Source organism: Callospermophilus lateralis, chromosome 6, assembly GCF_048772815.1.
Source record: "Callospermophilus lateralis isolate mCalLat2 chromosome 6, mCalLat2.hap1, whole genome shotgun sequence".
Lineage (NCBI taxonomy): Eukaryota > Metazoa > Chordata > Mammalia > Rodentia > Sciuridae > Callospermophilus > Callospermophilus lateralis.
In genome coordinates, this window is record NC_135310.1 from 23485377 (window position 1) to 23499213 (window position 13837).

The window sequence follows — 13837 nt, forward strand, 5'->3', positions numbered from 1 at the left end:
AAAAGGAATTTCAGGCATGTCTTTAAATGGCAGGGTGTGTGTGGGGGTCATAGCATGAAATGAACACATTTACCTCTTAAAACTCATTTTTTGCTCTATAATTATATATGTAATTTTAGTTATATTGTTTGGAGTATGACATTGATCAATCTTTTACACAATCCACAGTTCAGAGTACCTGCAGTTTAGAGTAACTGCTTTAGAAAATGAAACTGGCTAAAAAAATCATGGATCTGTAAGAAAATTTTAATATGGAAATTATATATTTTATATTCGTTATCAGGCATACACTTATACAAACTTCCCCTCCTGGCTCTCACTGCCAACTGATTTTTAAATTGAAAATGTCCACCATGGCATTAAAAAAGAAAAACTTCTAGGCAGAATTTGATTTGTAGATTTTTTCTTTAATTATTAACATCTTTTGGTGTAAGCTGAACTAAAAAGTAATATCCTTTAGAAATTTAATGTTGAAACTCTTACCAAAAACTATGATGAGGTTTCATGTAGCCATTAAATCATATACAACTCAGAACCAAAACCTCTAAAATAAAATTCAACCTTGAATTACAATTAACATAAAGGATTTTATCTGTTAATCTATTGTGATGGCTATATAGCCTAGAAAATAAGCAACAATCTAACAGCCTGACTCTTAAGCTGTTATGAGACTCTATAAGAGTCAAAAGTGTGTGTGTGTGTGTGTGTGTGTGTGCATGCACATGAGCACTGTGTGTATATGTATATGGGTGTTTGCTGATGTGCAAACACTCTTGGGCGTGTGCGTGTGTTGTGTGTGCATATGTTTGGGGCAGAAAATGTGGCGACTGATACACTGTAAGTATGATTCTGCAAATATTGAAAAGAAAAATAATAAAATTACAAATAAACACCTGGGAAATGACGTGTAAATATAAATAAAAAGTTATGCACTTGTGGAACTGATAATATTCCCTTTAGGCTAACACTCTTGAAAATTCAGAGAATATATTTTAAATAGTTGTCTTTACATCTTGCTAATGATGGCATTTTTTTAAACTACAGAGTAGTGGAAAATGAAAGAAAAACTTTTAATGAAGACAATATATCTTATTTATCCACAATATTGATAATTAATAGTATCTTTTTCTTCGTTTAGTTATTTTCTAAGGAGATGTTAGAAAAGGGTGAAATGGGAAGGTGTGCTTCATGTAAAATCTTACTTTAGTGGCTGTCTTGTTTTAAAATCAGTGTGAGAGGATTTCACCCTGAAATTACAGATAATATTTCCGTACTCTTTAGAAGATTATTTAAAATTAAGTGTGGCACTAAGTAGTGTGCACATGCGTGGGTGTACATGTGTGCATGCACACACACACACGAACACAAGTAGACTGTTTCTTTTGAAATCACAGAGGTTGTTTAGGTGAGAACTCAGCAGAAATTGCAAGGTGGCAAGATGCCAAAGATAAAAATTGGAAAAAAAATCAACAACTTAGAATCGTTATAAAATTTCCCCTTGGATTTGGAATGTTTTATTTGGTGATTTTCTGGTTCTTGGTTGTTCATATAGAAAATTCACAAAGCCATAATCTGTGATGCTTTAAATCATTTGGCCTTAACAAAATGATTATTTTATCCCATGAAAAAAGAAAGTAACTGAAAAAAAAACCCTGAAAATAATCCCTTTATATACCAGAATCCAATGACATCTGACAGCAATATCTGAAGAAAAGAGGGAATTACATTAGAAAGGCTATTTTCATGCCTTGTTTGGCATGCTGCTAAAGCTCTCCTTTGAAGTAAAACAAGTTTCTTATGATAGCTTGCACTGACGAGAATAATTTCTTCTTAAAATCAGACATTATTTTATTTGCCTTCCTTTTATCACTCACAAGACATATGGAAAAAAAAAATCTCAGAGTGGGCCTGTGTTGTTACTGCACCCCCCGTGACGTGATGGTGTCGAGGCTGAGCTTTTTTTCTTTATCAATATGTGTAAATGTTTGCCTTAATTTCAAATAATATTCAATCCTGTTTCTAACATGAGCTTTTGCTACCCTACCCAAGAAGACAAGGGGCTGCTTGCAGAAAACGAAAGGGTGGGACACAGCACGCCGTGATCTTTCATACTCACAGCAGCAGGATGGGAAAGTGTTGTTGATCTGCTCCATGACCTCCGTGAGGTCCGTGCTGGTGTCCTGGGGTGGGACTAGTAGGTCCTCTGCTGCTGCAACAGCACATAGAAAGAACAGAACTTCTGAATTCAGTGCCCAGACTCCCACCAACACTCAACATCAGGAGAAAATTCTACGACCGGCCTCAAAACATCAATGGGAAATGACTTCTCATTGAAAAGACCATTTCAGAGGAAATATCCAAAACATTTTTAATATTCAATTGTTGGTAATATGATTTTATATAATTAAAATGTATTAGATGCTTGTGTCTAAACGATCCATGCACTATGGTAAAACATAAGACTGAAAATAAGTAATGTAATAATCTATTCTCAATGTCTTAGTTGGAAATCCATTATTTTGTACTGCAAGTATGTTTTTATCCAAAAAAAAAAAAAAAAAAAAAAAGGACCCATATAGGGGCTGGGACTGGGGCTGGGGCTGGGGCTCAGTGGTAGAGAGCTCACAAGTGAGGCACTGCGTTTGATCCTCAGCACCACATAAAAATAAAATAAAGGTATTGTGTCCACCTACAACTAAATATATATGTGTGTGTGTGTGTGTGTGTATATATACATATATATATCATATATTTTTAATTTAATTTTTTAATAATCAAGTCGCATTAGTTACTTAAGACAATATTAAACTGATATTAATTTTAATTTTTCTTCTGATTAATGTACCAAAATATATCTTACAGATAAATTAATTTGATACAGTATATAGTCTTCAGTAGAACTGTAGAACTTGAATTTCAACAAAATGTCATTCTTAAATGCCTAGAAGGTCCTTCCTAGCATTAGTGACAGGTCTCCCTGTGACCAGTGATGGCCTTGGTGGGGCCTCTGCCTCAGAGGGAAGGAGAGGTAATTTTTACAAGCACAAGATATATAAAGATTTAAATGAGTTCCCAGACCTGGGCAGAGAAACCTACAGTTTGGGGTAATATGTTTTGAACATGTAAAAATTATGAAAATTAAAGAGATATGACAACTTTAAAAAAAAATAATTCTTGAAGCAAATAAAAAAAGTTAATTTCTTGCTCATTCCAAAAAGGGATTTTTTTTCATCTTTCACCAAAATTCAATCCACTCCTATAAACTATATAAACAAGCAAATTATGACTTATTACTATTCTAAAATGTTTGCCTTTTGATGTTGTTAAAATGGATTTGCGCTCATTTAAGACCAAAGAGAATACACATTTATGCTCTAAGGCTCCTTGAAATGAAAACCAAACAAATGGCCAAATACAAAGCAGATTCGGGACGTAGCAGTGCCTTATGGGTACTGACCTGCCTGGTGAAACTGTGGGCCTGGGTCAGGGTCAAGTGAGTAGCTCAGTGCAGAATGCTGAGGTGAAGCCCAGGGGGAGACGCCATTGATTCGGGAATCGGATTCAGGCTGGAATCATATGAATTGGTTAGAGTAGAGACAGGATTCAAATAACCCTGAAGGAAAGCAGTTCCCTTTCAGTGTTCCCTCCCTCATCCTGGTTAATTAAATCAGATGCAGGTCTTTGCCTTCAGGCATTTTCAAATAGCTCTTAGCACCAGCTGGTGGGCACACTAGTACTTCACTAGAGAGAAATACAAGTGGTCCTTCCCTTCTGTGTGGCAACTTCAAGAGCTTACTTAGATACACTGAGGGATTCATTTACCAATGTCATTTTCATCTCTTCATTTTTCCATTATTTTTATATTGAACAAGTGAACTTAGAAGCATGTTTCTCTCATCTTTTAAATATTAGCACTGGGCTTATAATACAGTAAATGTATTTAATTACAGAATTAGTTCAGATTTAAAGGCAATATTGGAGAGAGTGGATAAGAGCAGGATTTTGGGTCATTTGGCTTAAATTCAAATTCTAACTCTGCCATTTAGAAGCAGTGTAATTCTGGGCAAATTAAACAATTTTTTTGTGCCTTGGATTCTTTATTTATAAAAATAAATTTTATAAAATATTTATAAAAATATTATAAAATATTATAATATTATAAATAAATTTATAAAAATGGCAACAGGTGCCCATGTCATAGGAATCTGAGGGGTTGATGACTGAGTATTTCGAAAGTGACAGGAACATTCTAACACCTAGCAGATACTTCTTAAATGCACTCTTACCCAAATCTTTAAAATGGTCATTGGTATGTTGATGAGTATGTGGTCAAATTATAAAACAAAATTCCTTATATACAGAATGCAGAAGTTATAATTGTTTTGCTATAGATTTTCCCATTAAATCTATATTAGCTGAAGTCTGATAGTTTTGCTTGTTTTTATTATCAGAGTTAAATTTTCCCATCTACTTCTGGCATTCATGCTAAATCATTAACAAGGGATAGGGATTCCACAATCTGGGATGTTCAGAGTCATTTAGATATTAGTTATCTTCAGACACATTACTGTGCAATTCCTGAGGCACATGAGCCATTAGGCAGCTCTGCCTAATGGGATGGAGGTATTGGAGGGAGCAAAGCAGGAGCATAAGAGCCTTTAGGTCTCCTACAAGCCTCTACAAGCCACAGCTGATAAAGGTTTCTTCTGCAATGATTCTACATATGCACTAGGCTGTCAACAATGACACTCATATTCTAAGTGAGAGATCACATGAGCAAACTCATCCTTTTCTCAGGCACCATTTAGAAACTTCCAATCCAGGGTATAAGCAATGGCATCTTTTCAGTGTATATGACTGGCACCGAGGCAAGAATTGAGCATTCTTGAAGTGTTATCAGAAAGCTAGGTCTTGGGTCACTCTTGGGGGGAAGTTGTTTTCAAAAGATGCAGAATTTGGAAGTCCTGAGCTAAACTTCCCACAAAGCAGTGCTACAAAAATTCCGAGATGATGATAGGAAGGAGAAAAAGGCATACAGTCAAACTATAAGGAGAGATCTGTGGCCCACTATGTAGGTAATGCAGAAATTATAATGTTTTGACTGATTCTGACAAGTTAAAAAGACACTGAGAGCAACTGTGACAAGATAGTTTCCTAAAATTTGAGCAAATCACTAGCGAGAAAGTTGTTTTGGTTTTGATGCCACGCATCATTTCTGGAGAAAATCATCCTTATTCCATTACCAAGGAGCTCGACACTGCCTAAGCAAGAAAAAAAGGCCAAAGAGGACATGTCTGTTGATGTCAGGGATTCTTCAAGCAAGGAGTTCCTGGCCCTGCACCAGGATTCTACCCTCTATGCAACCACTGTCAAGGCATCTTCATTGCTCGTCCTGTGTCATGATTCCTGCTCTTTAAGCCAACATGTAATGAGTACTGGACTCTCTGCAGTATGCTGTGTCTTTGTATAGGATGTGTTTTGTTATATACAATTGTAATACAGGATACTATCTTGTTGTTGTCTTCAAAACTGCAAGCTATTACCCATTAATGAGTTATAAAATTCATTTAGTAGGGTCTGACCAGCATTAAGAAAGAAAAACAAGAGAAGTAAAAAAAAATGAAGAAGAAGAAGCAGCAACAAAGAAGGATGAGAGGAAGGCAGGCAGGGAGGAAGGAGGAAAAGAAGACAGAGAGGGAGGAAGGAAAGGAAGAAGAAGAAAAGGAAAAAAGAATAGAAAATTAAGAGATGCATTTCTCTATAAAGGCAAGTATTATTTTGTATTCACCAAACATATATGTTTTCATCACAATGCAAATTGTATTTCTTATTGTCATAAAAGTTTGCAAGCAACTGCCATAAAACATGGACCAGTGTTAGAAAATAATAGTAGCAAATTAATAACCATCTGTTACTCAATTTCTTGGAAATAGAAAATAGTGATTTTTGTAGTACGCATTCTTGGCTGGTGGAAGAAAGCTTTAGAATGCAGATTCAGGTCACTTGCTGTCCTTTAATCTTCACAGATGCTTGCCATATGCAATGTAGTAGGCAAATGTATGCTGTGGGATCTTTTCTATTAAACTATTTTGAGCTGAGATAAGACTTCCGTGCTAAAGACAAATGAGATTCCACTGTAAACTGGGAAAACACATTTTTCTGTGCCAGTAAGGATTTAATGTGTACACACAAAGGGATTCCTAAGCCTGTCCAAATTAAATTAACTATGGAAGTAAGAAATTGAAGGTGGACCTCTACGTCTACTGGTGTCAGGCCCAGACCTCTGGGAGGTGGACAGGTGCCACAGGGGTTGTGGCGCTGGATTCAGCGCACCCTACCTGCTCCAGCAGCTGTCGAAGGCGGTGCAGCTGAGACTCCAGCTGTTTGTTGTGATCCTCTAAAATCTGCATCCTAGCTTCCAACCGACCTTTGTGCTGCCTAAGGAGTTTTGCTTCTGCTATAAGTTCTGAATCCTCAGACGTGTGGTGAGGAGATACAATTGAGTCTGGAGGTGAGCCAACAGGAAGCCCCCTTCTCAGGTGTTGGTCCTTCAGCTGCTCATATTCCACCTGCAGGTTTCTAATCCGAAAAAAAAAAAAAAAAAGGAAAACACTGAAATTACTATTGGGTGCAATAGTAATCTCCCAAATTGTAATCTCCCACACTGTCTATGGGCTCCAAATTTAGCTTGTGCTACTATTTCCTCTATGTAAAGACATGTATCAGCAGTAAGATCTGGAAGCATGAAGGAAACAGTAGCTTTAAGCTAGTATGGTAACAGACATCATCAATGTCAAGCACTGCCAGATCTGCTGCCCCATCCCAATGGGTCAATGTCCTCCAAGACCTTGATTCCACTGTGACATTTTGAACAATTGTTCTGAAAAGAAGATGGGCAGGGAACACCCTGATATCCACATGAAAGAAAGAGTGATAAGTTTTCTTCTCCTGAGTCTAGCAAACCTTTGTTCTTCCTCTAAGTCAGCAATGATCCGCTCCAGTTCTCCACGTTCTTCCCTTTCCACAGACTTCAGGATCTGAGCTGGACTCTGAGGCTGGCTCACCGGGGACTCCCCACCGAGCGTCTGGCAGTACTGCTGGATGAGGGCATGCTCGTCCTCCCTAGCAAAATAAGGGGCACAGACACAGAAGCTTGTGTTGAAATGGAGACATCTCTGGACAAACAGGAAGTAGAAATGATGATGCCCAGGTTGGTAGCTGGGCCAAGCCCCTGTGTAGTTGTGCTGCACAGCCTCCCTTTTAGAACTCAAGCAAGACAGTCATCTATCGGTGCAAATGTATGATGCACAGTGACATTTCATGCTTGTCTTAGTCTAAGAGTGATTTCCCATGAATCTTAGAATAAAGATCGTGCTCAGCAGAAAAAATAAGGCATGATAGTTAATATAAATAAGGTTTAAATGTTAATAAAAGTAAGGCTTAAAGAGTTAACATGAAACATTTAAAATAAAGAATATAATGGGCAAAATCACTCCCCAAATGTCAAAAGAACAGATTAAAAGACCACTGATGTACACTAAACTGACCGCCCTATCTTCAGTATTTACATTTCATTGTAAGCAATTTTGAAATACTTTATAATTCACAGAATAGAGTTTACCATCCTTACAGTCTCTTATTTAGGTAATTAAGCACAAGTGATAATTGTAGATGTTTTACTTGGTATTATCAGTTGGTAACTTTTAGGATCAATCATTCTACATTAAAACATTGACTAAATTGAATTCCCTGGAATTCTCTCATTTACCTGACTACTTGTCTCATGAACTAGACATATCAATAGTGGAGGGGAATAGCAATCGGCATAAGCAGAAGCATCACAGAGTAGACTAAAGTTGATCCAACTGTGGGAAGGAAAACCTGGAATCTCTTCTCTTGCATGAGGAAGATGCAGTCTGATCCTCTTGTAAAGGTGTGAATACCAGATCTCCTGGATACTGCTAATGGAGAAGTCCTTTGGCAGACTGTACCTGCTCTGCTAAACAAGTCATTTGCTAAATAAGTCCTAGAATCTATTGTAAGATATTGCTTCAGGAAAACCTCATGTAAGTTATGTAGCTATCAGAGTATAAAATGGAGCAATTCTGTCACTGGACCCTTCTGTGTAAGTGATGTGGATACACGTATCTCTTAGCAACCTCCTCTGTCACTCTGTGGACAGACCATATCCTAAGACAGCCAGGAAGAACTGGGTGCTGGGAGCTCAGCCTTTCTTTGCTTCTCCTGGGCCTTGAAATTTCTCGTGCTCTTGAGCTGATTAGTGAGCTGACGTGCAGCAAGTGCTCTGATTCGTTTTGAGTTTGATATGAAAATCCAGCCCTCTGAATCTCGCAGTTTATTTTGATGAAGAAGGGACTCAAATTATATCTGTGGTCAGTGAGTTCTTTAAAAAGCTGTGACCTCCTTCTAAGCACAGAGATCACAGGGATCAGAGGGCAGCAAGGAAGCTAGGGAGGAATGTGAGGGCTTTGCTCACCAAGCAGCTTTCAATAGCTTGGACGACATGTGGGGGCAGGAAAGATGGTGGAATGAGATGGACATTATTACCCTAGGTACATGTATGGGGACTGCATTTATGGTGCGACACTGCATTGTGTACAATCAGAGAAATGCAAAGCTATGTTGCAATTACGTACAATGAATCAAAATGCATTCTGCTCTCATATATACCTAATTAAAATAAATAATTTTTAAAAAAAGATCTTGTACAAGCCACATGGTGGCGTATTTTGCTTCCATCCCACTCTTCTATCCCTTCCTTTACCCCTCTACACATATGCACACATAAACTATAGCTATGTATATGTACATATATGTGTAGGTATGTGTGTGTGTGTGTATGTGTATGTATATATATTTTTAAATAAAGGTTATACACTTTGGTTAAGACCATAATATAAACATACATACCACCTAATCTTCCATCCCTCAATCTAATTAATTAATTAATTAATTATTTTAAAGAGAGAGAGAGAGAGAGAAAGAGAAGAGAGAATTTTTTAATATTTATTTTTCAGTTTTCGGAGGACACAACATCTTTATTTTATTTTATGTGGTGCTGAGGATTGAACCCAGTGCCCCACACATGCCAGATGAGCGCGTTACCGCTTGAGCCACACCCCCAGCCCAAATTAATTAATTATTAATTAATTAATATTATTATTATTTTTGGTGCCACATATTGAACCCAGGGGCGCTTAACCACTGAGCCACATCCCCAGCCCTTTTTTGAGACAGGGTCTTACTAAGTTACTTAGGGCCTCACTAAGTTGCTAACGCTGGCTTTAAACTTGGTGATCCTCCTGCCTCGGTCTCCCAAGCTGCTGGGATTACAGGCATGAGTCACTGTGCCCAGCTTCCATCAAATGAATTTTAAGGGATTGAGGATATAGCCAAGTGGTATGTTGCTTATCTAGCATGCATAAGGTTGGGGATTCAATCCCCAGTAAAGAAAAAAAAAATTCAAAAGAGGGTGATAAAGGCTAAAGTCAGACATGCTATCACTCTTTGATTTCTTTTCCTGAGAAAGCAGAACATCATTGGGACATAGATGAAGGAGCTGCTACAAGAATCACATATTCGTTTCCAGGTTTAGAGAGAGAAAATGGATCTACCACCACTGCAGAGGAGCAGCACTTGAAACCAGGTCCAAGGCTGTCCATGTAGTGGGACAGAAACCTGGTGGGGAGGCCTGAGAGAAGAATGCATTCTCCTGATGGGAAGCAAAGGGCCAACACCCTAACCATTTACAAAGAGGCAGAAGCAGGGGATGAGAAGAACAAATCCACACCCTGAGCCGCCACTTAGCTGCTATGGATCATAAGCCATGCGTGGGTGGAGGCACACCACTCACTTTACATGGAGAGACAGAGCGGGAGGATTAAAGGTGTACGACGAACATACTGACAGGACCAATGAACAAGGCACAAAGATATAGTGGGTATAAAATTAAGTAACTGTAAAGGAAGAGCACAGTAGAACATGATTTTGTTAATATTTCTCAGGTTAAAAGAGATCTGAACACAGAAACTAAAAAGATGGAACATCCAAAAAAAGAAAAGAAAGAAGAAAAATATCTACATATATCTCCCAAGAAACTTTATATATTAATAAGGATAAAACATCACAGGGAATCAGCCAGAAATCAAAACAGCAAATCATTTGTAAATAAAAAAAGTTTAGTCCCCTGCTGTCCAAAATATTAAATTTCAGAGACCATGGGGCAATGTCTAACCAACTAAGTCATTCATAAGACCAGTGTTATGGTTTCCATATTAGGTGTCTCCCAAAAGCTCCTGAGTGAGGCGGTGCAAGAAATTTCAGAGGTGAAATAATTGAGTTATAAAAGCCTTGGGCTGAGGATGTGGCTCAAAAAGGTAGCACGCTCGCCTGGCATGTGTGGGGCACTGGGTTCGATCCTCAACACCATATAAAAATAAAATAAAGATATTGTGTCCACCTAAAACAAAAAAATAAATATTAAAAGCCTTAATAAGTGTGTTCATCCCCTGATAGGAATTAACTGAGTGGTGACTCTAGTCAAGAAGGGTGTGGCTGGAGAAGGTGGGTCATCGGGGATATGCCTCAGTGAGATGAACTCAGTCTCTCTTTGCTTCCTGGTGCATGTCCTAAGCCACTTTCTTCCACTGCAGTCTTCCACCAAGATGTTCTCCTCAGGCCCAGAGCAACAGAGCCGGCCATCTATGGACCGATACCTCTGTGAGCCCCCAGATAAACTTTTCCTCCTCTAAACTTATTCTTGTCAGGTCTTTTGGTCACAGCAGTGAAAAAGAAGACTAAATCAACCAGCCAGATCATTTACTTGGACTGGCAAAGGTCTTTGTTTATATGACAAAACAAAGAAAGGATGAGCAAGGACAATAGAAATCAGAATAGAAGTAACAGTCATCTCAGGTGTTGAAATAAGAGCTAAACTGATTTGCATATTGGCTAAAATTAGTTATATGATACCTATTAATATTATGCCTAAAAGAAAATGATAAAAACTTAAAGTAATTTTTTTTAAAAGTGAAATAAGGACATCAAAAGCAAAAGGAAAACTTGGACCCCCCATAAACTGCTGGCAGATCTCATGGCCATGATTTAACCAGATTCTGACTCAGCACTCCTCTGTGCCATAAACACCACTGCATAATTTATGCCCTTAAAATATTTATGCAAACACCAACCAACACAATAGTGCTCAATATTTACATTAATTAAATTTTGTGTTAAAGATTTAGGTACTATGGCACCAGTCAAAATTAGATTTGAGATGCATGTTCTTGTCAACATTTCCATAGATTCATTTCTTTTGGAAGGTTCATGGTGTTTAGTATATTATAATTATCATTTACTCTAACATTATATTCTTTCTTTAATGTGTCTGGAAGAGAAATAAGGCAGTTTTTACAAAAATAAGAACTTAAAAATAATTATTATATAACATATAATTTTAATCTTAAGTTTTTTTCAGATTAATAGACCTAAAATTTAGATACAAAAATAGATACGTTCTAGTTCTTAATTATATATGTAGTAAAAACCAAGAGCACACTCTTTAATTGCAGATAGTACATGACGTACTAGATTAGGGTCATTAAACATCAATACTGTGCCTGGTGCTAAAATAGAAAATGTTTAAAAAATGTAGGTCTACACCAAGAAGTACCATTAGATAGAATACAATTATACGATACTTGTCACACATGGTAAATACTATCTAGATTATAAAATTAACACCTATCAGATGATGAACCGTGATTCACTCAATGACCTTTGGGAAGTAAACAAGACATAAAAAAAAAAAAAAACAACTTCCCTCCTTTTAAGGATTGTTCTGCTTTAGGCTTCAGATTTGCCAACAATAATGCCAGCACAAACCACAAACCATGGTTGGCCTCTTCCCTCTATCCTTTCATAGGAGACAGTGTCACCAAAGGGAGAGGGCAGATGGAAATGGACATTCTGAGGAGAAGGGACTAAGAAACTGTCATCCTTGAGTTCCAGCTTCTGAGACTCCCCAGGACAGTCCTGGGTCTTGCCCTTCCTGAAATATGGTTGCTTAATTCTTCATTCAAAGTCACTGAGTACCCTCAAAGTTAATGCCTTGATTGGTGCAGAGTCAGACTTTCAAATAAAAGAGTATAATGTGGATAAAAATCTGTAAAGTTGGTTCATACTGTAGGCCATAAGTGCTTGAAATATGGTGGCACAACCAACAATTAAAGAGTTTCATGGAGGATAAAAGCAACAGGAGTGAGAGCATATTGTTCCCCTGTACCAATCTGAGGGAATGAGAAAGACCTGAACTGTAGGTAGAATGGCAGCTACTGAAGATTCAAGCAACTGAAAGGACTTTGGATAAGTTAAAGAAAAATTTCACCATTCAGAAAATTTCAACATTCTTACCTCAAAGTATAAGATTCTTTTCTTGCCAAAGAATGAGATTACTCAAAGCCAAGCTTAAAAGATTGATAAAATGGGTTGTTGAAATATAAAAGCTCTTGTAATAAAAATCTAGCTAGATCTCAAGTGTGAAGCTGGGTGTGGACACAGAATGGACAGAATGGGTCAAGGATAGGGATGACCTCCAGGAAGACTGGATGGATCTGCAGATGCTCCCTGCTCTGCCTAGGAGGCCCTTCCTCCTTCTCTCAACACAAAGCATAGCCAGGAGTGCCTACAGTGGCACAGCCAGGAGTGCCCATGTCTGCAGCCAGACTGCTTGGGGATGATCCCAACTCCATTAATTACTATGAGACTCTGGGAAAGCTCCTTAAACCCTCCTTGGGCCTCCATTTACTAATCTGTAAAATGGTGCTAACAATGTAAACAAGATTATCAACCCAAAGGTTTTCTATGCCAATCCCCCCAGTGACGTGCAGAGGGCTGAGCACATGGCCTGGCACTGTACGCCAATATTACTGAAGAGAAACCTAAGACTATTCTTCACGGCTCAGATGAAATAATAATAACCTCACAAGTGCAGAGTTCAAGAAGGAGAAAATTTGCCACTACACCATCTTTTGCTTAAGGCACTTCTGAGTTGGTTTTCAAACTGTTCCAGCCATCAACAAATACTTCCTAGTCCCTTGATGTTGACTACCTCACAACATAGGATTGACAATGAAGCCAGAGTCGAGACAACCTTGAGAAACCATTGAGCCCTCATTCAGAAGCTGGGGATCCTATTTGGTGGTTCTGAAAATTGTCATCCACCATCTCTTGGGACAGTGTCATGATGCAACTAGTACTGGAACTTTAGGAAACTTGCAGGAAAAGGTCAGGGCATTAGAGTATGTTCATACTTCTTCCTAGTGAAAAGAGGTCCCATAAGAAACAGATGTTTGCTCCTGGGTGGAGCTGCATTTTCTCAGCAGTAATTTGTGTGGCAAACCCAAGGATTAGGAAGTGGACCAGTTGTCCCAAGTAGACTTCGATTTGTCAGTCTCACAAACACTTTGTGCTTCCCTACAGGACCCAGAGTACCCAAAAGCCACTACCAACTGTCCTGCTGTAGCTCCTGGGGCATTAAACAACCCCGCCTAGTGCTTGTAGAAGGGAAGTATAAATGTGGGTAAGATTTACAGTTTTCTTCTAAGTGACAGAGATTCTCTGGGTAAAAGATGGATTAGGAACTCAAGGGCAAACATATCTACCAAAAGGGCAGACTCTCCTGTGATGGGGTAAATGTTCTAAGGGCTTGATGCTCCAATCTGTATTTTACAAACTTCAGTAATTTCCATATCATGCTCCTAAATGTTGCTACATCCAACTATCTTCAATTATGAAATGTTTTTAATTGACTCTAAAT

The 13837-nt window shown here is 38.2% G+C and overlaps 1 protein-coding gene across 4 annotated transcripts in view; it reads right to left on the reverse strand.

The window, feature by feature from the left end:
* The window catches only part of Utrn (utrophin), a 508059-nt gene that overhangs the window by 8283 nt on the left and 485939 nt on the right, over positions 1–13837 (reverse strand). For 3 of the 4 annotated variants that reach the window (XM_076858171.2, XM_076858170.2, XM_076858168.2), the window contains 4 exons: positions 6964–7122; positions 6339–6579; positions 3458–3566; positions 2117–2209 (listed from right to left, as the gene is read on the reverse strand). In XM_076858171.2, the coding sequence (XP_076714286.2) occupies positions 2117–2209; positions 3458–3566; positions 6339–6579; positions 6964–7122 (602 nt within the window). The remainder of the gene's footprint in view (positions 1–2116; positions 2210–3457; positions 3567–6338; positions 6580–6963; positions 7123–13837) is intronic. The other variant, XM_076858169.2, reaches the window with a different exon arrangement.